The sequence below is a fragment of the Xenopus laevis genome, chromosome 6S (assembly GCF_017654675.1).
Source record: "Xenopus laevis strain J_2021 chromosome 6S, Xenopus_laevis_v10.1, whole genome shotgun sequence".
Classification (NCBI taxonomy): domain Eukaryota; kingdom Metazoa; phylum Chordata; class Amphibia; order Anura; family Pipidae; genus Xenopus; species Xenopus laevis.
In genome coordinates this window covers 22,944,221-22,969,157 of record NC_054382.1, presented here as the reverse complement: position 1 = coordinate 22,969,157, position 24,937 = coordinate 22,944,221, and the positions used below count along the sequence as shown (strand labels likewise).

General features: G+C 37.5%; 1 protein-coding gene and 1 pseudogene across 1 annotated transcript; both read right to left on the bottom strand.

The window, feature by feature from the left end:
* LOC108719669 overlaps positions 1–24,937 on the bottom strand; it is a 250,167-nt pseudogene that overhangs the window by 115,054 nt on the left and 110,176 nt on the right.
* LOC121395008 lies at positions 19,688–23,613 on the bottom strand. Its single transcript, XM_041567455.1, has 4 exons — positions 22,910–23,613; positions 21,691–22,074; positions 20,826–21,048; positions 19,688–20,224 (listed from the first exon to the last, which is right to left on the bottom strand). The coding sequence occupies exons 1-4, from the start codon at positions 22,983–22,985 to the stop codon at positions 20,134–20,136; spliced, it is 774 nt and encodes a 257-aa protein (XP_041423389.1). The 5' UTR covers positions 22,986–23,613; the 3' UTR covers positions 19,688–20,133.

Genomic DNA, 24,937 nt, shown 5'->3' with positions numbered 1-24,937 from the left:
TAATGTTCCCCCCATGTAGCTGCCTGGATTTGGAATATTTAATTTTTCAAACCAATGAAGGGCAATACGTAGGGGAGATGAGAGTTCTTCTAGCACATGCAAAGAGCTATATAATATATGCAGACATGTCCAATAGTCCACAGGGAAGAAAATAATTAAGAGTTCAGTGTTATATAAGCAACAATGCATACTACTATAGACTCAATTTAAGTGGGTAATATTTGAATCCCTGTAAAAGGGAGAACATTTCTGGAAAACTAAATATAAATATTGCAAAACTTTCCAGTTCTCCATTTCTGAAATAGAACCAATGATAAGACAAAAAGACACAAGTCGATGACCAAACCTGGATAAAAACTTACACAAAGCACCATTGGAATCTCTTCAAAAACAGTTGTTCTACAAAAAAAAAATCAGTAACGTGATCTGGGGAAAGCTTTCTCTAATATTGTTTTAGTAGCATTTTGCTGCTCTTTAACATTGCATTGCTCACTTTCATACAATCCCAGCAGGTAACTGCATTTGTACAACTGGTTTCCGTGTAACAATGCAATGAAAGGAATCCACTATAGAGATAATTAATGATTGCATTTTTGCTTTTGAATGCGTTTTCCGTAACACAGCCTCAAAATGAAAAACTGCTTATACCGTAGCGGCCTTACGAGTCCCTGTTGGCTCTGCGGCAGGTGCAGGTGTAGGAAGCACAAACAATATGAAAGATTTAAAGTTTTTATAGCATAGTGGTCTTTTATATAAATCTTCATGATATTTTATTCTCTAACTAATACTCATTATAGTCATCAGACTGTGCTGAAATTAAAGGCTTGTTTCATTAAAGGCTAAAAAAAAGTCATTTCACATGGAGGTCGATTAATTTAAATAATGTACGTGTATATATATATATATATATATATATATATATATATATATATATATATATATATATATATATATATATATATATATTTTAAAATTAGTTCCTTTCTAAATGAATTCATAATCAATGAGACTCTTTGATGTCCTTCATATTGCTGAGTAACACTTCTTAGTAGTCTCCCAATCAATTAAACCCTTATATATAAAATATCAATACATTATAAATGTTACAAATTATATTGGAAAGCTCCAACAGGTATGGGATCCGTTATACACAATCCCGATATGCAGAAATCAGAATTACAGCACAGGCATCTCCCCTAGACTTCATTTTATACAAATAATTAAAAAAAATTTTTAATGATTTGATTTTTCTCTCTAATAATAAAACAGTACCTTGTACTTGATCCCAACTATACAGGTAAGGGATCCGTTATCTGGATTTATGTTATCTATAAAGCACAGAGTTACAGGAAGGCCATCTCTCATAGACTCCATTTTAATCATAGAATTCAGATTTTTAAAATGTATTTTCCTTTTTTCTCTGTAATAAAGAAACAGTATATTGTACTTGATTCAAACAAAGATATAATTAATCCTTATTAGAGTCAAACTAATTTTTAACTATTTCATTTTTTTTTTTTTAAATTTTAAGTTGACTTCGGGAGTTATTTAGTAAAGCCCGTTAATTAAAAATCCCCATGCCCATCTCCCAATTGCCCCCTGCCTGCTTTCTCCCTCCATGGTACCTTACTTGAAAAAGTGTCCCTGGCATTAACCTTGGCCTATTCATGTAGAGTATCGCAGAGGAGCTCTTGGGCGCCATCTTCAATATCTTCAGATTCCTTGTGGAAGTGAGCGGTGACACAGAGGGGCAAATCCACTAAGATTCGTAGTTGCGCCAGCGTCCGATTCGCCGCACTTCTCCAGGCGTATTTTCGCCAGCGCTACGCAAATTCACTAAAATCCGAAGTTGCGCTCAGGGGAAGCATAAGGTTGTGAAATTGCGCTAGCGTTAATTCGCCATGCAAAGCGAAGTTACGCTAGCGATGCTTAATTTGCATACGGTGCCAAATTGAAGTTACAATGGAGGTATATGTAGCATCACTACACAAGCCTGGGAAATCTTCAAAACAGCAATTAAAATTTTTATTTTGCCCTACACATGTGCCCACTGTATAGTTAAGGTGCCATGAGTTAGGAAATGTAGGGGGGAAGGAGGGTAGCTCCAAAAAATGTTTCGATCTTTTTCAGCCGATCACCCATAAAAAAAGAAAAAACGGCAGCTTTTTTGGGACTTAGAAAATTTTTTAACTTTTTTTGAAGCAATCCCTATCTACTCTATTGCACTTCGCCTGGTCTGAGGTGGCGAAGGAAGTCTGGCGTAAAAGGTAGCGTTCAGAATCATTCGCGCGTCAGTGAATTTGCGTAGGTTACGTCCGTTGCGCAAATTCGCCAGGCGTAAGGGTGCGAAGTAACACTAGCGAATTTACGCCAGCGTCTGTTAGTGAATCGGCGAATTAACGAAAATGTGCTACGCTAGCGAATTAATGCTAGCGTTAGGCGCTTCGTCGTTTAGTGAATTTGCCCCCGAGTTTTTTGCACATGCCAGTCTGATATTTGAGCCTACTGCGCATGCACCCGAAAGCACTGAAGATTGGCAAAGGAAAAGAAGAGAATTCAAAGATAATGAAGATGGCGCCTAAAAACTCCACTGCGCTACTTTGCATGCATATGCCAACGGTAATGTCAGGTACACGTTTTCATATATGCAACTAGGATTTCAATCTCTTTACAAAAATAAATTTAATTTATTATGAATATACTCTATATTTAAATAGAAGAAAAGGATTTGGCTACAAAATGAACAGTGTTTCCCCTTTAACGGCTTACATTACAGATCAGAATGAAAGCAGCATTAGCATGACAAATGATAATATCGCACGTAGCCCTTTTTATGGTAAGACAGATGTCTCAAACATACAATTTTTTAACTAAGACAGAACAAGATATGATTTTAATTATATGAAATTGTTAAACGTTCAGAAATAATTCAGTGATTTACAACTGAGGTCTTGACAGCAATTATAGAGAAAAGCAGAGTGAAATGATTGCACATACTGCGGGATAAATCATCACATCAAACAAATGGGGAAAAGGGGAATGATTGTTATGGGTTGTCTATTCTTGATTGGAATAGAAAGCAATGTTAAAACAAATCTGCCTTTTTTTTTAGTTCTTTAAAGAAAGTGGTAGGAAGTTATTATCAATGCAGATTTGTGTTCACAGATGTGCACAAATTGTATTATTTTTCTGGATACAATAAAGGCATGGTGCATTGGGGTCCTGGGTTTGAGTCTTCCAAGGGAATTGTGCCTCCTAGGTTTCCTCAGGATTACTCAAACAATCCACAAACAATCCACAAACATACTGCTTTGTTGGCTTTAATGAAATAGTCCATAGAGAGAGTGTGTTTGCGGTATTAAAATAAGATTATGTGCTCCACAGGGGCTTGGACTGATTTTACATTCTCTGTAAAGAATGTTCCACCCAACTTCTTCTTTGGCTGAGTACATAAAAATAATAATATATCCATTCTGTAGGAAAAATATGTGAGTGTGCATGGTTGGGTGGGTTGGTTTAACACAAAATTGTCTGTGTGTATTAAAAATTTGTTGCATGCCCATACAACTTAGAGGGAACATTGTCTTTAAAGCACAAACTCTGTATGCAAGGCTATTTCCCATAAACTCCATTTTATCCAAATCATTTATACTTTTAAAAATGATTTCCCTTTTTTTTTGTAGACTTGAGGTTTGAAGACCAAAAATTACAGAAAGAGCTCCGGAAAACTCAAGCATTCTTTATAATAGGTCCCATACCTGTAAAGGTTAATAATAGTAATATCTGTAACTATATGCAAAGAACATTGCAAAACAACCACTAACACAAATCATTAACAGACCCTTTATAATAAGGGTTAAGAGGCCATGATTTAACCTTGATGTCTGTGAAGGTTTTATTTGATCCAGGTCATGGTATATCTGGTAAAATTAAATCTAGGTCAACTGGACTTGGACAATGGTCCAATGTAACTCCAATGTCAACTGTCTCTATGAAGGAGTTACATTGGACCATTGTGATGGACTTATTGAAAGAGTTTATATTTAGAGGATTTCAATTGCAATAAAGAAGCTGCTCAGATGAGCTCTAGATTTACTTCTGCTAGATAGATATCATCTAGAGAAACTACACAGATAAACATACAACAGATGTGACAGCAGGCTGCAGAGGAGACCTTAAGATGCAACAGTAATAAATGTTCAGATGATAACCATACAGAGTCAGACCCATCAAAGATCAGCATGGCAAGGGAATGTTGCCATAGAAAACACACAGCATTTCAGTTATTTTAATTTACAATAATGTATAGATTCAGTTTGTATGTTAATACACACACAAAGACATGCACTCACTTATTCTCTACTACATAGTCCAAATATTGTGCAGCATGTTCTTTATAATGTCATTTATATTGTAGAATTACCTGCAATAACTGGAAGAGATTAAGGCTGCATGATTCTGAATTGTGTTACATGAGCAAAGTTTTTACCTTATCTGGAAACCGATTATCGAGAAAAAATTATGGAAAGACTGTCTCCCGTAGACTCCATTATAATCAAATAATCAAGATTTTTAAAGTGGATTTCCTTTTTTCACTGTAATAATAAAGCAGTATCTTGTATTTGAGCCAAACTAAGACATAATTAATCCTCATTGGAAGCAAAACCAGCCTAAAGGGGTTTAGTTAATGTTTTCATGATTTTCCAGTAGACTTAAGGGGGCAGATTTGCGAAGTGACTAACGCTGGCGAAAATTCCCCAGCGTGACGTCATTCAGACACTTCTCCGATTTAATAACGGGTGCAGGCGTAACTTCACTAGCGAAAGAGACAGACACTAGTGATCAATCACACTCTATCGACAGGCGAATTTTTGCTCTGGCGAATGGACGTAACTCCGCAAATTCACTAAGATGCGGATTTTACTGAACGTTACCTCTTTCGCCAGACTTGCCTTCGCCACCTCAGATCAGGCGAAGTGCAATGGAGTGCATAGGACTTCCTCATTTTTTAGTGGAAACATTTTCTAAGTCCCAAAAAACCCTGGCGTTGTTTCCTTTTTTAGAGTGATAGGCTGCAAAAGTCCTAGAAAATTTTTTTTTGGGTAACCGGGTTACCCCATACATTTCCCAACACATGGAACATAAACTATACAGTGGGCTCATGTGTAGGGCAATATAACAACTCTATTTTTTTTATTAAGGTTCCCTGGACTTGTGTAATGTAATGTATTTGCTGCAACATATACGTCCATTCCACTTTATTATTTCCCACTGTATGCAAATTAGACAACTCTAGCACATCTTCACTTTGATTGCCGAATTAACGCTAACGAAAATTCGCCAGCGTTCGGCGCCCTGGACGCAACTTCGCATTTTAGTAAATTAGCGTTATCTGAGTCAATTTTCGTCTGGCAAAGTGTTGCGAGAGCTGCGAAGCCATCGCTGGTGAATTTTCACAGGTTAGTGAATCTGCCTCAAGGTATGAAGATCTAAATTACGGAAAGATCCATTATCTGGAAAACTCCAGGTTCAGAGCATTCTGGATAACAGGTCCCATACAGTTCCTGTTTTATACAGCACAGCAAGAATTGGGGGAAAAAGAAAAAAAAAGTCAGAACACAAAGTGGAAAAGAATGCTCATAATAAAGCACATTTAAATCCATTTAAATTGCAAAGTCAAACACTAGTTCAGAAACTATAATATGATTCATCACCATCTGGTTCAATGTGATTATTGTATAAACTGGGAATCTCTTGGTATCTGCACCGGAGGGACAACACAGGAGAAGCTGCCATTTTCCATTTGCAAGTGAGGTTGGGATTAAGCATGATATATGACTAATGGGAAGTGCCAAATATGCAAGCAGTTTACTCACTTTTTGATTTGTTTATTCTGCCAAGTGAGCAGAGATGCATCTGTGTAGATTAAGATGCTTAACTGAATTATTGGTTGGAAAAGAGCTGGAACTGTAAATGAGCCTTTTGATAAGAAGCAGGCATAGAAATTAAATTATACATGGTTACTATAAAAAGATAGCAGATGCTGTGGGTATGGCTAAAAGCTAAACCAGCATGAAGTTATACATATAAGTCCAAAGTGTTGCATTCAATTATAGTCTGTGAAATATTATCATTAATCTGTGTTTATATAGCACCAACATATTCTTCAGAACTTTACGGAGATTATACATAATTTACATTTAACAAACACTATGGTAATTTTTATCGGGAATTTAATAACCTGCCTCTATGGTTTCTGAGTGTGGTAGGAAATCTACATAGAACATATAAACGCCTTATAATGTCATTGTAGGAATGCAGTAACTGGAACTGGAAGGCTGGAAGGCACAGTAATGGCTTATGAATAGTAATAAGAGTGGAACCATGGGTTTATTAAAGGAATAATCTACAGTGTAGATTATTCTACACCAATATGGCTATTACCTCAAGTGAAGAAGCTTTTGTAAAATGGCAATACTTTCTGCTCCTTGTTTTTAGAGGATTCTGGAGGTTAGCTTAACAACAGCTGTAGGGTTAAGGTTAGCCCTAATATTAGACACCTTTGTATTTTTACAACATGACGGAAACTGTAGGAAACCTGAACTTGACCTTGATACTCTAAAAAACTTATTTTTAAAATATGAATGTACATTAAAAGTTACCTATAGGTCATGTTGATTGTTTTTTGTGGAGAAGTAATTGTTAGTTGAAGTTCCTAAACCTGACTGTTTTGCCAACCTGACTGTCCCATCTCAGCCTGTCAGTTAAAGTTTCTAATGCTAACGGACCTCTGCTGCACAAATATGGCAGCCATGTGCAAAACCATGGGTGTGTTTAAATTTAAATAAAGTTAAATAGGTTTCATTAAAGGAAAAGAAAAGTAATTTTATACTTGGGGATGCCAAAAGTTAGGCACTTCCAATTGCTTGTATTTACTTACCTGACTCTTTCGGTCAGGGCCACCATCAGAAATAAACGGGCCCCATACAGCAAAATTTTCTGGGCCCCCTGGTCCCTGCCCACCCTAGATCGTGCCCCCAAGCCACACCCCAGATCCCACCCAACGCCGCAGTAAAAAGTCCACACCAGTGCTAAAAACGGTAAACCCGTCACTCACAAGTTATAAAAAGGCATTGGTGGTCAGGGCCCCCTTATAATTAAAAAAATAATTGGCGGCCAGAGTCCCACATTAGTGGTCAGGGCCTCTCTACAAGTTAAAAAAAAAACACTGGTGGTCAGGCCCCCCCTATAAGTTAAAAAAAACTATTGGCGCAAGAGCCCCCATAAAAGTTTTTTTTTAAAAAAAATATTGGTGGTCAGGGCCTCCCTACAAGTTAAAAAGAATTATTGGTGGTCAGGGCCCCCCTATAAATAAAAATAAAAAATTGCGCCAGGGCCCCCCATAAAAGTTTTTACAAAAACATTGGTGGTCAGGGCCCCCTAAAAGTTTAAAAAAAAGATTGGTGGCAGGGACCTTTAGAGTATTAAAATAATACATTGGTGGCCAGGGGTTTAAAAAAATTGGTGTTCAGTAGAATTGAACTCGTGGCTTCAGGACTTCAACTTCGTCTATTTTTGTGACTTGAGGTCTTTTCGCCACTTCAGGACTTCAACTTTGTCTATTATCATGGCTTCAGGTCTTTTTGTCACTTCATGACTGCATGACTTCAACTTTGTCTATTTTCATGACTTCGGGTGTTTTTGCCGCTTTGGGACTTCAGCTGTTCGAGACATCAGAAGAGGCACCACAGCTTCGGCGCTGTCAAGGGGGGCCCAGCTCTTTTGAAAAGTGCAGCACAGCCGGGCCCCCTTAAGGCCTGGGCCCAGTACAGGAGTACCCTCTGTGCCCCCCTGATGGTGGCTCTGGGGCCAGTGCATCTATCAGCAGAAAACTGCATCAGCTTGGGGTTCTCCCAATATGCACCACAAAGTGATCCTCTTCTTGCTTCTTCTTTCAGCTTGTAGCTGTGCATGTGCAGTAGATTTAAAAGCTGAACTTTAATGAAAAAAACAGCTATATTGTGCTACGCATGCGTCTGCCCCGAGAAGAGCAAAGAAGCAGCAATAGAATCGCTCCATCTGTGGTGCTCGCTGGAAGAACCCCGGACTGGTCCAGTTTTCTGGTGACAGGAGGACCAGTTCGGGGTTTCAGATAAGTAAATACAATCACTTGGGGTGCCTAATTTTTGGCACCCCCAAGTATAAAATTACTTTCCTTCTCCTTTAAGTGGAAACTTTAAGGAGAACTAGAGAGGTACATTTCCTGAAGAAAATGTGAGTGGTGCTTGCCGTGGCAAAACTCAGGCCCAAATCTGATTGGCTGTTGTTGCCCCGCCCCTTTTTTTCCTAATTGTGAACCACAGTCACTCAGTGACTAACATCCCAAAGTTTGGGAATGCTGTCATTTAATGTGTAAAAATGGCAGCATTTCTATTTTTTTCTATTGAAAATCAATGAATGAAATTTGATTGGTTGTTGGTGGCTCCGCCCACTTTTTCTAAACTTGAAGTGGAAACCCCCAGCGACCACATTTGTGATATTCAAGGTCCCTGACATCAATACTGAGAGAATGGCAGCCTTCTTAATTTTTCCCATTAAAACCAATCAAAGAAATCTGATTGGTTGGTTTTGGCTCCACCCACTTTTCTTAATTTTAATCCCAGTCCCCCAGTGACCAACTGTACCAAGTTTGAGGACCCTGCCATTAACCGTCTAAGAGCGGCAGCAGTTTAAAATTTTCCTATTTAATTGAATGGCTGAAATTTGATTGGCTGTTGTAGACTCCGCCCACTTTTTGTAAATTTTGGCTGCAGTCACCCAGTGACCCACGGTGCCAAGTTTGGGAGCTCTGGCTTTACTACTGTGAGAATTACAGCTGTTTACATTTTCTCATTGACGTCAATAGGGAAAATCTGATTGGTTGTTTGCGGCTCCGCTCACTTTTTTGGGTCCCCAAAATAGGACAGAAAAGTGACAACACCCCATTCCCGAATAAGCTGAACGGTTTGACACCTCATTCATGGGTCTGCGACAAACTAATTATTCGATAAATTCCCCATTATAAGTCAATGGGGCAAATTTGGGGACCTCTCCTGCCCCGGGGGTAAAACTTATACCCTCGTGTGGGGTATCATCTGACACAGGTCGCAAACCTCTTCAAATGTGGTAAATTTAACGTTTCTACAAGATTCCCTCTCTGCGCTAGAATCCGTCAAAAGTTGGCCTCAATGTTAATCTATGGGACTTTTCGGGGTGGTTAATTGCCCCCGCAAGGGGCAATTAACCACCCACCCCTTAGAAAAGTCATACCACCCCATTCCCGATTAAGCCGCACGATTTGACACCTCATTCATGGGTCTAGGACAAACGGTGCGGGACTAGTTACGCGCCAAACTTTTCATAAGAAGAATAAAAATAAGTTTGCAAGATAACAGTAGTGATGCTTTGCTTCGCAAGCACCACTAATGATTGGCTTAAGCCTTTACTGAGACCTAAGGCAACAAGAACTGCAAATGCATGCCAATGAACAAAGTACTTTAATGATATAAACTATGGTTTTCAGTCCAGAATGTTAGCTATTGTCCGGAAACAATTATTGTTGACCTATTTTTCAATACATTCAATGTATAATCCACCAACAATAAGAACTGAATCAAAAAAGTTCCAGAATAAAAAGCACATAAAATAGCCCTTATATTCAAGAAGGAAAAACCAATAAGTTTGTAATCAGGATCCAAATACAGATGCATGCAACAAAAAATAGAAATTGGATTTCATATTTAATTTGAAAAGGACATTTATTATACAGCTTTTTGTGTCTGTGTGACAGGTCCACTTTAAGTAGAAAGTACAGTAAATCTGCTTTGAACATATCAGCTTTAAGCAATGAAATGCCCGCTACATGACTTGACAATTAATTTTTTAACTCTACAAATTTCAAAACCTTACTAGATGATCAATAAAATGGGTTTTCTTGTATATTTTATGATACACAGAATTAATAGACTGCAAAATGGCACTTAGTGAGGTCATTGGTTACAATTGTTGTAAAATATGAGGATATTAGACGTCATATTGGAGTTGAATGACCTGTAGAAAAAGACTTGAGTATGTGCTATTAATTATCTTTAAAAAAAACTGAGATCAACTGGGACATCTTCTGAGGTGCAGTTTGTTATTACCCAAATATCCTTGATTCTACTCATGCCCCTAGCATGGTCATGTGAGTTGTAACTCAAAAACAGCTAAAGGAGCACATGTTAGATATCACTAATTAACTTTTCTTTCTCAGATTGGGACTCCAAACTTTTAGGGGCTGATTCACTAACTTCGAGTGAAGGATTCGAAGTAAAAAAACTTCGAATTTTGAAGTATTTTTTGGGCTACTTCGACCATCGAATGGGCTACTTCGACCTTCGACTACGACTACGAATCGAAGGATTCGAACTAAAAATCGTTCGACTATTCGACCATTCGATAGTCGAAGTACTGTCTCTTTAAAAAAAACTTCGACCCCTTACTTCGGCAGCTAAAAGCTACCGAAGTCAATGTTAGCCTATGGGGAAGGTCCCCATAGGCTTGCCTAACTTTTTTTATAATTCCTTCGATCATTGGATTTAAATCCTTCGAATCGTTCGATTCGAAGGATTTAATCGTTCGATCGAAGAAATAATCCTTCGATTGTACGATCGCAGTATTTGCGCTAAATCCTTCGACTTCGATATTCGAAGTCGAAGGATTTCAATTCCTAGTCGAATATCGAGGGTTAATTAACCCTCGATATTCGACCCATAGTGAATCAGCCCCTTATTGTTGACCTGGGACCTGCACTATATTCTGGTCCTGCTTTTTACTCTAATTTTAAGCAACTTTTCAATTGTCCTTCATTATTTATTTGATATCGTTTTTTTTTAATTATTTGCCTTCTTCTGCTCACTCTTTCCAGCTTTCAAATGGGGGGTCACTGACCCCATCTAAAAAACAAATGCTCTGTAAGGCTACACATTTATTGTTATTGCTCATCTTTCTATTCAGGCCTTTCATATTCCAGTGTCTTATTCAAATCAGTGCATTGGGTAATTTGGAGCCAAAATACCAAAATAACTACCAAATAACTCAAAAACTAGAAATAATGAAAAATAAAAACCAATTGCAAATTTTCTCAGAATATCACTCTCTACATTATACTAAAAGTTATCACAAAGGTGAACAATCCCTTTAAGATTCAGGAAATTGAGAAATGCTGATTAGCGACCAATCCTTTTACATTTATAATTTTTTTTTTAAAATAAATATAAACGTATGGCATTTTACATAGTTCATTCTGCTTGTCTTGTTAAATATAGTTGCATTTCTTATACTGAAAGCGGCGTGGGGTGTCTGTGTAGAAGTGCCCAACGCCTCCACTAAGGACTGGACTTGGGCTTTTGATACGATTAACAAAAGTATTTTAAACAATTGGCTACTACTATATTACTCAGTGGCGTAACTTCGGATGCCAGGGTCCCCCTGCAAAAAAAATTTTAGGGCCCCCTCTGCAAAAAATAGTGGGAGAATTTCATGTATTTCATGTATAATATCCCCAGAAGTCATAGAAGAATGGCACAGTCGCAATTTCATATATAAATACCCCAGAACTATAGAAGGATGGTACAGTGTCAATTTCACATATCTCTCTGTAAAGGCTATGAGCAAACTTAAGGGCTGTTACTGCAGAAGTAAGATCGTAAGATTCTAAGCAACTTAGAACTTCAGTTGGTTTATATTATTTATTTTTTATAGTTTTATTATTATTTGCCTTTTTCTTTTGACTCTTTCCAGCTTTCAAATGGGTGTCACTGACCCCAACTAAAAACAAATGCTCTGTAAGGTTACACATTTATTGTTATTGCCAAATTTTAGTTCTTAGCTTTCTAGTAAGGTACTCTCCTATTCATATTCCAGTTTCTTATTTAAATCAGTTCATGGTTGCTATGTAATTTGGATCCTAGCAACCAGATGGCTGAAATTGCAAACTGGAGAGCTGCTGAATAAAAAGCTAAATAACTCAAAAACCTTAAATAACAAAAAATGAAAACCAACTGCAAATTGTCTCAGAATATCCCTCTCTACCTCATATTAACTCAAAACAACCCTTTAAACTTTTAGGGAGATGGTTTTTACCTACTATGTGTAATACCTCAAAGTTAGTTTGATGGTTTGTGCATGCTGATACAGATATAAAAATATTTAAGCAGGGATTATTTAATCAGGAATGTGTGGGATTTATGGGCACTTCTGGTCTATCCTGATGTAGTGGAAAGCTTGTGATGTTTCTAATTGTGTTCAGTATGGAACATAGATCAAAAACATGTGGCAGATTTTAGGTTACTATGTGCTGAGGAAACCCAAAGCACTTGCTGAACTAGAACTCGCCAACCCAACTCCCCCCACACCCCAACAGTCCAGATTGTGGCTGGTATCTGCGCAGCAATACAAAGTGTCAGCGACCCCTCTCTCCAGCTCCCTTCCCCTGTCTATAGCCTTAACCTCCCACCCCCTATTTGCCTACTGAGGACCTCTCAGGACCTCACATGCTGACCTGATATATTAAGGTGCAGAGCAGCTAGACTCAGCAGCAGAGTCTCTACGAAGAGAAAGCTGCCTGATACATAATTTACTCTCTGGCCCTGTAGGGTGACGGGATGGCTTGTGATTCAGGTCTGGATTGCCAGCGCCAACCATTGGACCGGGCCCCATTGGACCAGGTGGACTGTAGCCAGTGTCGGACTGGGGGGCCTGGGGCCCACCGGGGCTGTTGTCTCAAGGGCCCCCGCCGCAAAGCCCCTTCCAGACCCTGGGCGCAACCTAAGATGACAAATTTTTGAGACCACACACACTTTAATGGCCCCACCCACTCAAGGACATGCCCACATATTTCTTTTTCTGTATATTTCCCCAGCGCAGCTGCATTATTAATGTATTATATCTAAAACTAATTTAATGGCCCAATAATACACATAACATTACATATGCATAAAAGTGGCAACTTTATGTCAAATGCTCCAAAATATATAAAGCGGTGTACATACAGTGCCAATAGTACTATTCTACTTTCCTTCTTGGCTCACTTGACACAGCCTTTCACAATTAGTAGTTTGCAGACTTGTAAAAAAAAATGTCCCAACTTTTCCCCTCCTTTATGAACTCACCAGCAGTAACAGATTCAGGGGTCCGTTTACTAAAGTGCGGTAAATCTGACTTTAAGTTTCCGCATGTTATCGCTGAGAATATTTTTACGCCAGAATATTCGCAGCGACTAAGTTTACTAAACAGCGATGCGCTCAGAAGTCATTGCGATCACTTGCGGTAACTACGTTAAGGAACCAGCTTACGTTAGCGGTAATTTTAGCGAAAAATTACGTTTTTGCGAATATTTATGCTATAAAATAGTCTTGTTTTATGGCGGTTATTATGGCAATTTTTACTGTGACATTTATGGCCAGAAATGCATCTTCAAAACTTATAAACTTTATTGACTGATGATTATACCATCCAACAACATCACCAGAGTAATACCAATCAAACATGTCTGCATCATATAAACTCTTCTGCCAATAGAATCATAGGAAATGATACCAGTCAATCTCTTTGCTTCATAGAAATGCACAGTTTAATGTAGCCAATCCCAATGAAACCAAAAAGTGTAGAGGCTGACGAATCCTTGGACTGTGATGCCACTGCCAATAATACATCTCTGAGCTGAAACTGCTGCTGTTGCACCAGATAGAAGCAGAAGCCAAAACATCCTGTCAGCAATAGTTACAGATCTCTCTCCTGTCAGCAAAGAATGATGGGTAAAAAAAAAACATTATTATGGGATATTTCCTGCCCCTTGAGAATTTTCTGGCAGAAAAAATACTTTTACGCCACTTCATATGTGGCGGTAAAAGTTTGCGAATATTCTGGCGTTAATTTTGTCTTTAGCACATTTCGCTGTTTAGTAAACCATGCGTTAATGTGTACGTAGCGTTATTTTCAGCAAATGCGATAACTGGCGAACAATTATTCTTGTGCAAGAAAATTCGCAAATTTATATTTACCGCAGGTTAGTAAACTGGCGATAACATATTTGGCGAAAATTCTGTCTATATATTGTGCGAATATTTTTAACGCACTTTAGTAAACGGACCCCATAGTGCAGGCCTATTATCCAGTCCTTTGAACAGCAGATCAGTCAGGGGCTCCATTAAAAAAAATAAACAATCCTGTCAGGCAGTTCACAGCCTTGCAATAATCAATCAGACTGCTGCCCCAGCTCCTCCACAGCACTGACAGGAATGCAGCCGTGCACCAGCCTAAGACAACTCTCAGAGGTCAGTGACCCCACTCCCCTCCGTGCACCAGCCCAAGGCAACTCAGAGTTAGAGTTCGTGCCCCTACTTCTCTCCAGCACGGAAATCAGCCCTGCACTAAAGGCAGCACACAACATTCGGTGTGCTATTCGCGCATAAAGTTTGTAAAAGACCGTTCTACTCACAGAACACGGGTGTGTTGGGAGGGGTCATTCTGTGAGAGCAGAGTGGTATTGCCTGCTACGAAGTGTCAGGAGGACAAAGTTATGAGTTGGCACGCTTCCTAGGGGATTTTTCAAGAAGTACTGAGAGTCTGAAACAGGGTGGATCCCCGTGGGCCAGATAATCTTATCTCAACCCCTCTAACTTCCTTTTGCCGGAGCTGGAAGTCAGGGGGGCAGCAAAGGCAGGGAGCGGATCTGGGCCGGCCCTGACTGTAGCCTAGGGGCGCCTTGTGGGTAATCCGGCACTACTGAGGAAGCAGGCCCCGCCGGGTCCCCTGTACCCCCGGGCCCCCCCGCGACTGCGGGGTCTGCTTCCTCGGTAGTTACGCCACTGATATTACTATCTTACTATAGGTAAACTACAGTAATAGTATTGAACATAAACACCAATGCAGTTCTTTAAAAAAATCACCAATTTCTCTTTTTTTCCCCAAAGACTAATGGAGTTATGTAATAAAAGGCACTAAGTTTGCCCAGGGGCAATAACCCATACCAACCAATCAGCACGTAGAATTTACTAGTCACCTGTTTAAATGGAGACATCTTATTGGTTGCCATGGACTACTTTTCCTGAGCAAACTTCATGCCTTATATTACATATGGGTGTAATTCCTATACTTTTAACACACATGGATTAGTGCATCTACGTGAATATAGTTTAGCCATGTTTGCCATTTTCAAATCTTTCTTATAGATTTACTGCACTATAAATTAGGCAACAATTACCATGAGCAAAAGATACATCACATTTTCACATGAAATAGTATTCTTAATTGCCTATAGTGCTAAAACTTCGAATTTCGACCATCGAATTGAAAAAATTCGACAGTCTAAGTTTTGTTTTTTGTTTGAATTTACCTGTTTTCGATCGAATTAAAATCATTTGATCGATCGTAGAAATCTTTAGAATCGAACGATTTAATCAACCAATCGAACGATTTTCAAAAAAAACTTTGATTTCTAAAAACTTAGTCAAATATTGGCTATAGGTTCTAGGAGGTCCCCATAGGCTAACACAGCAATTCGGCTGGTTTAAGGTGGCGAAGTGGCGAATTCAATGTTTTTTAAAGAGACAGTACTTCGATTTTCAAATGCTCGAATATTCAAAGTTTTTTCAATTCGAATCGAATTTTGGCCTATTCGATGGTCGAAGTACCCAGAAATTCGAAGTTTTTGAATTTGAAAATTCACTTCAAATTCACTTCGACCCTTAGTAAATGTGCCCCAACATGTATGTTTTTTTTTTTAATAAAATCTGATTTTTACAATTTTTTTTCAGAATTTATTAAACCCCAAGGATGGAAAAGTCTGAATCAGAAAATCTGGCATCTCAGACCTGTCAAGGTTGCATATAAATCAATGGGAGATTCTTTGATGTGCGCTGGGTTCGTGCAATACCCCCAAGTTTGAAAAAGAGTTACAATGTGCCATTGTGATTGGATTAGTGGAAGAGTTTATATGCCGAGAACTTCCCACATGAGTCAGTTGAACTGAAGAAGCTGCTCGGATGAGTAGTGAAACATCTTCAATGATTACTCAGTAAATCAGTTGTTTTAGAATTACTTATATTAGATAAACCCCCTAAGGAACATGTTCTGCCCCATGTTTGGTGCATGGGGCATTTTCAAAGTTTATGGACGCAATGCAATTTGTAGAAATGGTACCACTGTCCTATATACTGAATACAGAACACAGTATACTGGAATTCTATTAAATGGCTGAGCCCAAACACTACACAACATATATGTACAAGTTTGTTACAATAGCCGAGCTCTATCACCTATATAATATATACTGATACTGGTCTCACTTCTCAAAAAGAAATCTAAAAACCCTACAAACAGTGTGAAGAAATAAATACAAAGACCTCAAATTATATATATAATATTTATTATAAAAAGTATTTTTCTATTCATTGAAGCCTTCAATGCTGTGTCAATTCTGTTAATTCATATTCCCTTATGATTCCTCCTCATTGTCACTAGATGAGCTGGATGGTGGGCTTTCTACATCGCCGATCTTTTCCTTCTTCATTTGCTTGTCAGCAAACCTGCAAAAAATGAAAAAAATGTTAAATGGCGGCAAAATATTTTTAAACACCAAATTTTCATATACAAATACATTTTAAGGAACTGTGATCTGCGCATATTTCTGAGCATTGCAGAACTATGTACTGACATTTATATATATCTATATAGAACCTCTTCCCACCTGCCCAGCACTGAATGCATGAGTAGCGAAATATTATGTATATATATATAATACACAAAAGCTATGAATATCTTGTAAATTATATCCTTATAAATGGTGAGTTCTGATGTCATCAGTTATAAACGATGACTTCTGATGTCTTTTTATATGGTCATGAAACTCCTCTGTAACTTATAATATCCTTAGAATTTACAAGAGGGGGTATTTTATTCACTATATAATCTGCCTACATTTGCTTCATGTGTCTGACCCCAGGCCAAGGCAGTGCCTCTGGGTGCAGACATAGGAGTGTGTGGATATAAGCGGAAGGATTATTTCTTTGCATAGTAAGGCAGTAGCCGAAAAAAATAACCAAAGTTGATCTTGCTTGGCTATTTATTGTACACTTTTTTGTCCGATGTTCTATATTCTAGAGCAAGATAAAGGAAATTTTACTTACCATACAAAGAGTCCTAATAGTGAGAATAAAACAAGGAACGATGCAACAGCTATCACTGATATACCAAAGATCTTCTCCTTTCCTTTAAGACCTGGGAGGATGGTCTTGTCAATGAAATCCCTGTCATCTGCTGTTGTTGCAGTTGTTTCTTGGTTTGGTGCTATAGTGGTTCTTGTAGGTTTTTTCGTTGTTTCATCATTCATACGTGCTGACCGTGATCCACCTGAAAAGCAAAACAATTACTGTAGGTGAATCCCAGATCCAGAACTAAACACATGTAGCATGCCTGAGATATATTTAGAAGGTGAATACACTACGGGGCACATTTACTTAGCTCGAGTGAAGGAATAGAATAAAAAACAGTTCGAATTTCGAAGTATTTTTTGGCTACTTCGACCATCGAATTGGCTACTTCGACCTTCGACTACGACTTTGAATTGAACGTTTCAAACTAAAAATCGTTCGACTATTTGACCATTCGATAGTTGAAGTACTGTCTCTTTAAAAAAAAACTTTGACCACCTACTTCGCCACCTAAAACCTACCGAGCACCAATGTTAGCCTATGGGGAAGGTCCCCATAGGCTTTCCTAGCTATTTTTGATCGAAGGAAAATCGTTCGATCGATGGATTAAAATCCTTCGAACCGTTCGATTCGAAGGATTTAATCGTTCGATCAAACGATTTTTCCTTCGATCGCACGAACGAAGGAAATGCGGTAAATCCTTCGACTTCGATATTCGAAGTCGAAGGATTTTACTTCGACGGTCGAATATCGAGGGTTAATTAACCCTCAATATTCGACCCTAAGTAAATGTGCTCCCTACATATTGGGTTTACAATACAGTCTCTCCCTTAATTTACCTTTGAGTTGATGCACAACTTGAATTTTTATAGACGAAAGGGGCTTGAACACCTTTTCTTTTATCGTCAGTGTAACCTGATAAGTGCCACTGTCTTCAATGACTGTGGGATTGATGACCAGCGAACAGTTCCCTTTTGCCACTAGGGGTTTAAAAAGTTGCAATTTATCCGCGAAAGCAGGCAATGCCGTTCTGACATGGTATATTACTATCTTACTATAGGTAAAATACAGTAATAGTATTGAACATAAACACCAATGCAGTTCTTTAAAAAAAATCACCAATTTCTCTTTTTTTCCCCAAAGACTAATGGAGTTATGTAATAAAAGGCACTAAGTTTGCCCAGGGGCAATAACCCATAGCAACCAATCAGCAGGTAGAATTTACTAGTCACCTGTTTAAATGGAAACATCTTATTGGTTGCCATGGATTACTTTTCCTGAGCAAACTTCATGCCTTATATTACATATGGGTGTAATTCCTATACTTTTAACACACATGGATTAGTGCATCTACGTGAATATAGTTTAGCCATGTTTGCCATTTTCAAATCTTTGCTATAGATTTACTGCACTATAAATTAGGCAACAATTACCATGAGCAAAAGATACATCACATTTTCACATGAAATAGTATTCTTAATTGCCTATATTGCTAAAACTTCGAATTTCGACCATCGAATTGAACGAATTGAAAAAAATCGACAGTCTAAGTTTTGTTTTTTTGTTTGAATTCAGCTGTTTTCGACCGAATTAAACCACACAAGAATGAAGCGCTCACCTCCGTCTCTTTTCCCTTGAGGACCAGGTGCTTAGCAGTCAATATCCCACTCTGCCATGGGTATCAATCATGTACAATGTCCAACAGACTGCAGCACACTGACACGTTGTTTCTGTGAAAATTTTGTGATTTATTGGCTCAGTAGACAAAAAATGCAATGTTTCGAGTCTCACAGGACCCTTTATCAAGAATGTTTTCGACCAAATTAAAATCGTTTGATCGATCGTAGAAATCTTTCGAATCGAACGATTTAATCAACCAATCGAACGATTTTCAAAAAAAACTTTGATTTCTAAAAACTTAGCCAAATATTGGCTATAGGTTCTAGGAGGTCCCCATAGGCTAACATAGCAATTCGGCAGGTTTAAGGTGGCGAAGTGGCGAATTCAATGTTTTTTAAAGAGACAGTACTTCGATTTTCAAATGGTTGAATATTCAGTTTTTTCAATTCGAATCGAATTTTGGCCTATTCGATGGTTGAAGTACCCAGAAATTCGAAGTTTTTGAATTTGAAAATTCACTTCAAATTCACTTCGACCCTTAGTAAATGTGCCCCACATAATACATTTTAATAAAATCTGATTTTTACAATTTTTTTCAGAATTTATTAAACCCCAAGGATGGAAAAGTCTGAATCAGAAAATCTGGCATCTCAGACCTGTCAAGGTTGCATATAAGTCAATGGGAGATTCTTTGATGTGCGCTGGGTTCGTGCAATACCCCCAAGTTTGAAAAAGAGTTACAATGTGCCATTGTGATTGGATTAGTGGAAGAGTTTATATGCCGAGAACTTCCCACATGAGTCAGTTGAACTGAAGAAGCTGCTCGGATGAGTAGCGAAACATCTTCAATGATTACTCAGCAAGTCCAGTTGTTTTAGAATTACTTATATTAGATAAACCCCCTAAGGAACATGTTCTGCCCCATGTTTGGTGCATGGGGCATTTTCAAAGTTTATGGACGCAATGCAATTTGTAGAAATGGTACCACAGTCCTATATACTGAATACAGAACACAGTATACTGGAATTCTATTAAATGGCTGAGCCCAAACACTACACAACATATATGTACAAGTTTGTTACAATAGCCGAGCTCTATCACCTATATAATATATACTGATACTGGTCTCACTTCTCAAAAAGAAATCTAAAAACCCTACAAACAGTGTGAAGAAATAAATACAAAGACCTCAAATTACATATATATAATATTTATTATAAAAAGTATTTTTCTATTCATTGAAGCCTTCAATGCTGTGTCAATTCTGTTAATTCATATTCCCTTATGATTCCTCCTCATTGTCACTAGATGAGCTGGATGGTGGGCTTTCTACATCGCCGATCTTTTCCTTCTTCATTTGCTTATCAGCAAACCTGCAAAAAAGGGAAAAAAAATTAAATGGCGGCAAAATATTTTTAAACACCAAATTTTCATATACAAATACATTTTAAGGATCTGGGTATCTGCGCATATTTCTGAGCATTGCAGAACTATGTACTGACATTTATATATATCTATATAGAACCTCTTCCCACCTGCCCAGCACTGAATGCATGAGTAGCGAAATATTATGTATATATATATAATACACAAAAGCCATGAATATCCTGTAAATTATATCCTTATAAATGGTGAGTTCTGATGTCATCAGTTATAAACGGTGACTTCTGATGTCTTTTTATATGGTCATGAAACTCCTCTGTAACTTATAATATCCTTAGAATTTACAAGAGGGGGTATTTTATTCACTATATAATCTGCCTATATTTGCTTCATGTGTCTGACCCCAGGCCAAGGCAGTGCCTCTGGGTGCAGACATAGGAGCGTGTGGATATAAGCGGAAGGATTATTTCTTTGCATAGTAAGGCAGTAGCCGAAAAAAATAACCAAAGTTGATCTTGCTTGGCTATTTATTGTACACTTTTTTGTCCAATGTTCTATATTCTAGAGCAAGATAAAGGAAATTTTACTTACCATACAAAGAGTCCTAATAGTGAGAATAAAACAAGGAACGATGCAACAGCTATCACTGATATACCAAAGATCTTCTCCTTTCCTTTAAGACCTGGGAGGATGGTCTTGTCAATGAAATCCCTGTCATCTGCTGTTGTTGCAGTTGTTTCTTGGTTTGGTGCTTTAGTGGTGCTTGTAGGTTTTGTCGTTGTTTCATCATTCATACGTGCTGACCGTGATCCACCTGAAAAGCAAAACAATTACTGTAGGTGAATCCCAGATCCAGAACTAAACACATGTAGCATGCCTGAGATATATTTAGAAGGTGAATACACTACGGGGCACATTTACTTAGCTCGAGTGAAGGAATAGAATAAAAAACAGTTCGAATTTCGAAGTATTTTTTTGGCTACTTCTACCATCGAATTGGCTACTTCGACCTTCGACTACGACTTCGAATCGAACGTTTCAAACTAAAAATCGTTCGACTATTCGACCATTCAATAGTTGAAGTACTGTCTCTTTTAAAAAAAAACTTTGACCACCTACTTCGCCACCTAAAACCTACCGAGCACCAATGTTAGCCTATGGGGAAGGTCCCCATAGGCTTTCCTAGCTTTTTATGATCGAAGGAAAATCGTTCGATCGATGGATTAAAATCCTTCGAACTGTTCGATTCGAAGGATTTAATCGTTCGATCGAACGATTTTTCCTTCGATCGCACGAACGAAGGAAATGCAGTAAATCCTTCGACTTCGATATTCGAAGTCGAAGGATTTTACTTCGACGGTCGAATATCGAGGGTTAATTAACCCTCAATATTCGACCCTGAGTAAATGTGCCCCCTACATATTGGGTTTACAATACAGTCTCTCCCTTAATTTACCTTTGAGTTGATGCACAACTTGAATTTTTATAGACGAAAGGGGCTTGAACACCTTTTCTTTTATCGTCAGTGTAACCTGATAAGTGCCACTGTCTTCAATGACTGTGGGATTGATGACCAGCGAACAGTTCCCTTTTGCCACTAGGGGTTTAAAAAGTTGCAATTTATCCGCGAAAGCAGGCAATGCCGTTCTGACATGGTCTCCGTATAGACGCACTAAAGGCTGGTAATCCTTTCTGCCTTTTGGGATGAAACCCCATTCCAATTTGACGTGTGACGGATTCAGGGGATGCCTTGTATGAAAGGCACATGGTATAATATTCCAAGTATCTGCTTTCAATATCAGCTTCGGTTTAAATAGACGAAAGTTTTCAACTTTCAGAGCTGAAAAAGGAAAAACATACAATTACAAACTTGAAAGAGAACCTCTCAACCTAGCTCTGTCACTTTTTGTCACCTTTAAGAAGAATTCAACTGTAACTAAAAAAACCCTACCCCCTAGCATATGAAGCCTCCCCCCCCCGGGAAATGGCCCTAACTTTTTACTTACCCCTCGGCGCAGATTCAGGGATCGCAATTAACGCCAGCCATCTTCTGGGTCTTCAGGAAGATGGCTGCGGTGAACTGCGATCCCGAAAGTCCGAAATACACAAAATTCAATTGGGGGGTTATTTAATAAAAATATTGAATATGTAAAATTCACACAAATGTTACCGATGCAAAAATTAGAATCTAATTCGAATCGAATAGAGTTTTTTTCCTAGAAAAGAAAACTTGTTTGTCAGGAAGGCTAGTAACGTTCAAATTGGTCCCTGGACCTCTCCCATTTACTTAAACATGAACTCAGCAGGTTTTATTTGGTGAATAGTCAAATTTGTGAGTGAGAGTTTTGACCTTAAAAGAAAAAAAAAATTTGAATATGAATCTGCCTCTAAGTGTAGTTACATTACGTGGGCAGATTTATCAAGGGTCAAAGTGAAAATTGAAAATTAAAAAAATTCAAATTTTGAGCTTTTTTATGTGTACTTCGACTAAGGAATAGTCCAAATTCGATTCGAATTTTAAAAAAATTCAAAAATTCTAATATCGAAATTTATCATGTACTGTCTCTTTAAAAATTTGTCTTCAACCATTTACTATATAAGAGTTCATACAGCATTTCATATGGCTGTAATAATCCTGATTTAAGGGTTAAAAGATAATAGAATTATCTTCTTACCTGAATTGGATCCAAAAAAGAATTGAAGTAGTCCGATGATAAGGATAAATGAATGAAGACACATGGAACCCATCATTGCAGGGCAAGAGGGTCTTCCACGGCCTTCAGAGAGTTTATTCTGGAAAAAAAAACAGAAAGAAGAATGAATATGAGAATCTGATCTATCAACATAGAAACCAGCAATGCCAGTAATTGTAATGTAATTTATTCTATTATTAATGTTTCATCATATCTGGTGCTTTAGTCAAGCTTTATGAAGCAAAAAAAAGATATAAACAGATAATAACAATACATTATAACATACTCTTAAAGGGGCATGTTTATAAAAATGTTTCTTTTTGACTAAAATGGGTTAATCTTAATGCAAATCTCAATGCATTCCAAACAATAAATCAAATAAACTTGCTTGAATGTTGAAAATTCCCATCCCATTGCATCTCAACAGGTTTTAGGCAAGATATACATTTTTTTCATGGTTTCCCTTTGATACAATCCTGAAAACCACAATCACACAATTTCCCCTTCAATAGTATATAGAACATTAGAACAACTAATAATTTTAGTTATATTGAACCTGTAGGTTAGTCCCGTGAATATCTAGACATCAATAAATACATATAAATATATAAGGATTACAGATCAGGGAAATTCAACATTGCAAAGTCATTTAGATAAATATAACATAAACACATATAGCAAAAAACACAAATATAATTTTTCTACTCACAGTTCTTTGTGATATGCACAGAAGCAAGAAGTGTTCACTAACAAGAAGTGTTCACTTCAAGCTCTATGCATAAAATGAGTTCACTGTTAGCTGGACAGTTTAATAGTTGCACGGATTATTATGTCATAATGATCATACCGATGATGTCATAATGATCATACGATGTCACAATGACCATACCCGATGATGTCACAATGACCAACCCGATGATGTCACAATGAACATACCCGATGATGTCACAATGAACATACCGATGATGTCACAATGAACATACCCAATGATGTCATAATGGCCATTTAGCTTTATGCCTCTAGATCTATCTATTGTATCTATCTACTGTATCTATCTATTTACTGTATCTATCTATATAGCTATCTACTGTATCTATCTATCTATCTACTCTATCTACTGTATCTATCATCTACTGTATCTATCTACTGTATCTCTCTAGTCTATCTATCTACTGTATCTATCTATCTACTGTATCTATCTACTGTATCTATCTTCTGTATCTATCTACTATACCTATCTACTGTATCTATCTATGTATCTATCTATCTATCTACTGTATCTATCATCTACTGTATCTATCTATCTACTGTATCTATCTACTGTATCTATCTAATTTATCTATCTATCTATTTACTGTATCTATATTCTGTATTTATCTACTGTATCTATCTACTGTATCTATCTACTGTATCTATCTACTGTATCTATCTATCTACTGTATCTATCTACTGTATCTATCTACTGTATCTATCTATCTTCTGTATCTATATCTATCTACTGTAACTATCATCTACTGTATCTATCTTCTGTATCTATTTACTGTTTCTATCTATCTACTGTATCTATCTATCTTCTGTATCTATCTATCTACTGTATCTATCTAATTTATCTATCTATTTACTGTATCTATCTTCTGTATTTATCTACTGTATATATCTATCTATCTATCATCTATCTATCAATCTACTGTATCTATCTACTGTATCTATCTACTGTATCTATCTACTGTATCTATAGCTATCTACTCTATCTATCTATCTACTGTATCTATCTACTGTATCTATCTATCTACTGTATCTATAGCTATCTACTCTATCTATCTCTGTTTACTGTATCTATCTTCTGTATATATCTACTGTATCTATATATCTATCTATCTATTTGCTGTATCTATCTACTCTATCGATCTATATATCTATCTACTGTATATATATATATATATCTATCATCTATCTACTGTATCTATCTATTTACTGTATCTATCTTCTGTATCTATCTATCTATCTATC

What these genes read in the sequence shown, in the direction of transcription:
- LOC121395008 (XM_041567455.1), bottom strand. Translation starts at nt 22,985, where the DNA reads ATGATGGGTTCCATGTGTCTTCATTCATTTATCCTTATCATCGGACTA. An exon ending in CTTTTTTGGATCCAATTCAG is followed by an intron (nt 22,075 to 22,909) that starts GTAAGAAGATAA and finishes TTCCTTTTTCAG; the next exon opens with CTCTGAAAGTTGAAAACTTT. An exon ending in CTATTAGGACTCTTTGTATG is followed by an intron (nt 20,225 to 20,825) that starts GTAAGTAAAATT and finishes CCTTTTTTGCAG; the next exon opens with GTTTGCTGATAAGCAAATGA.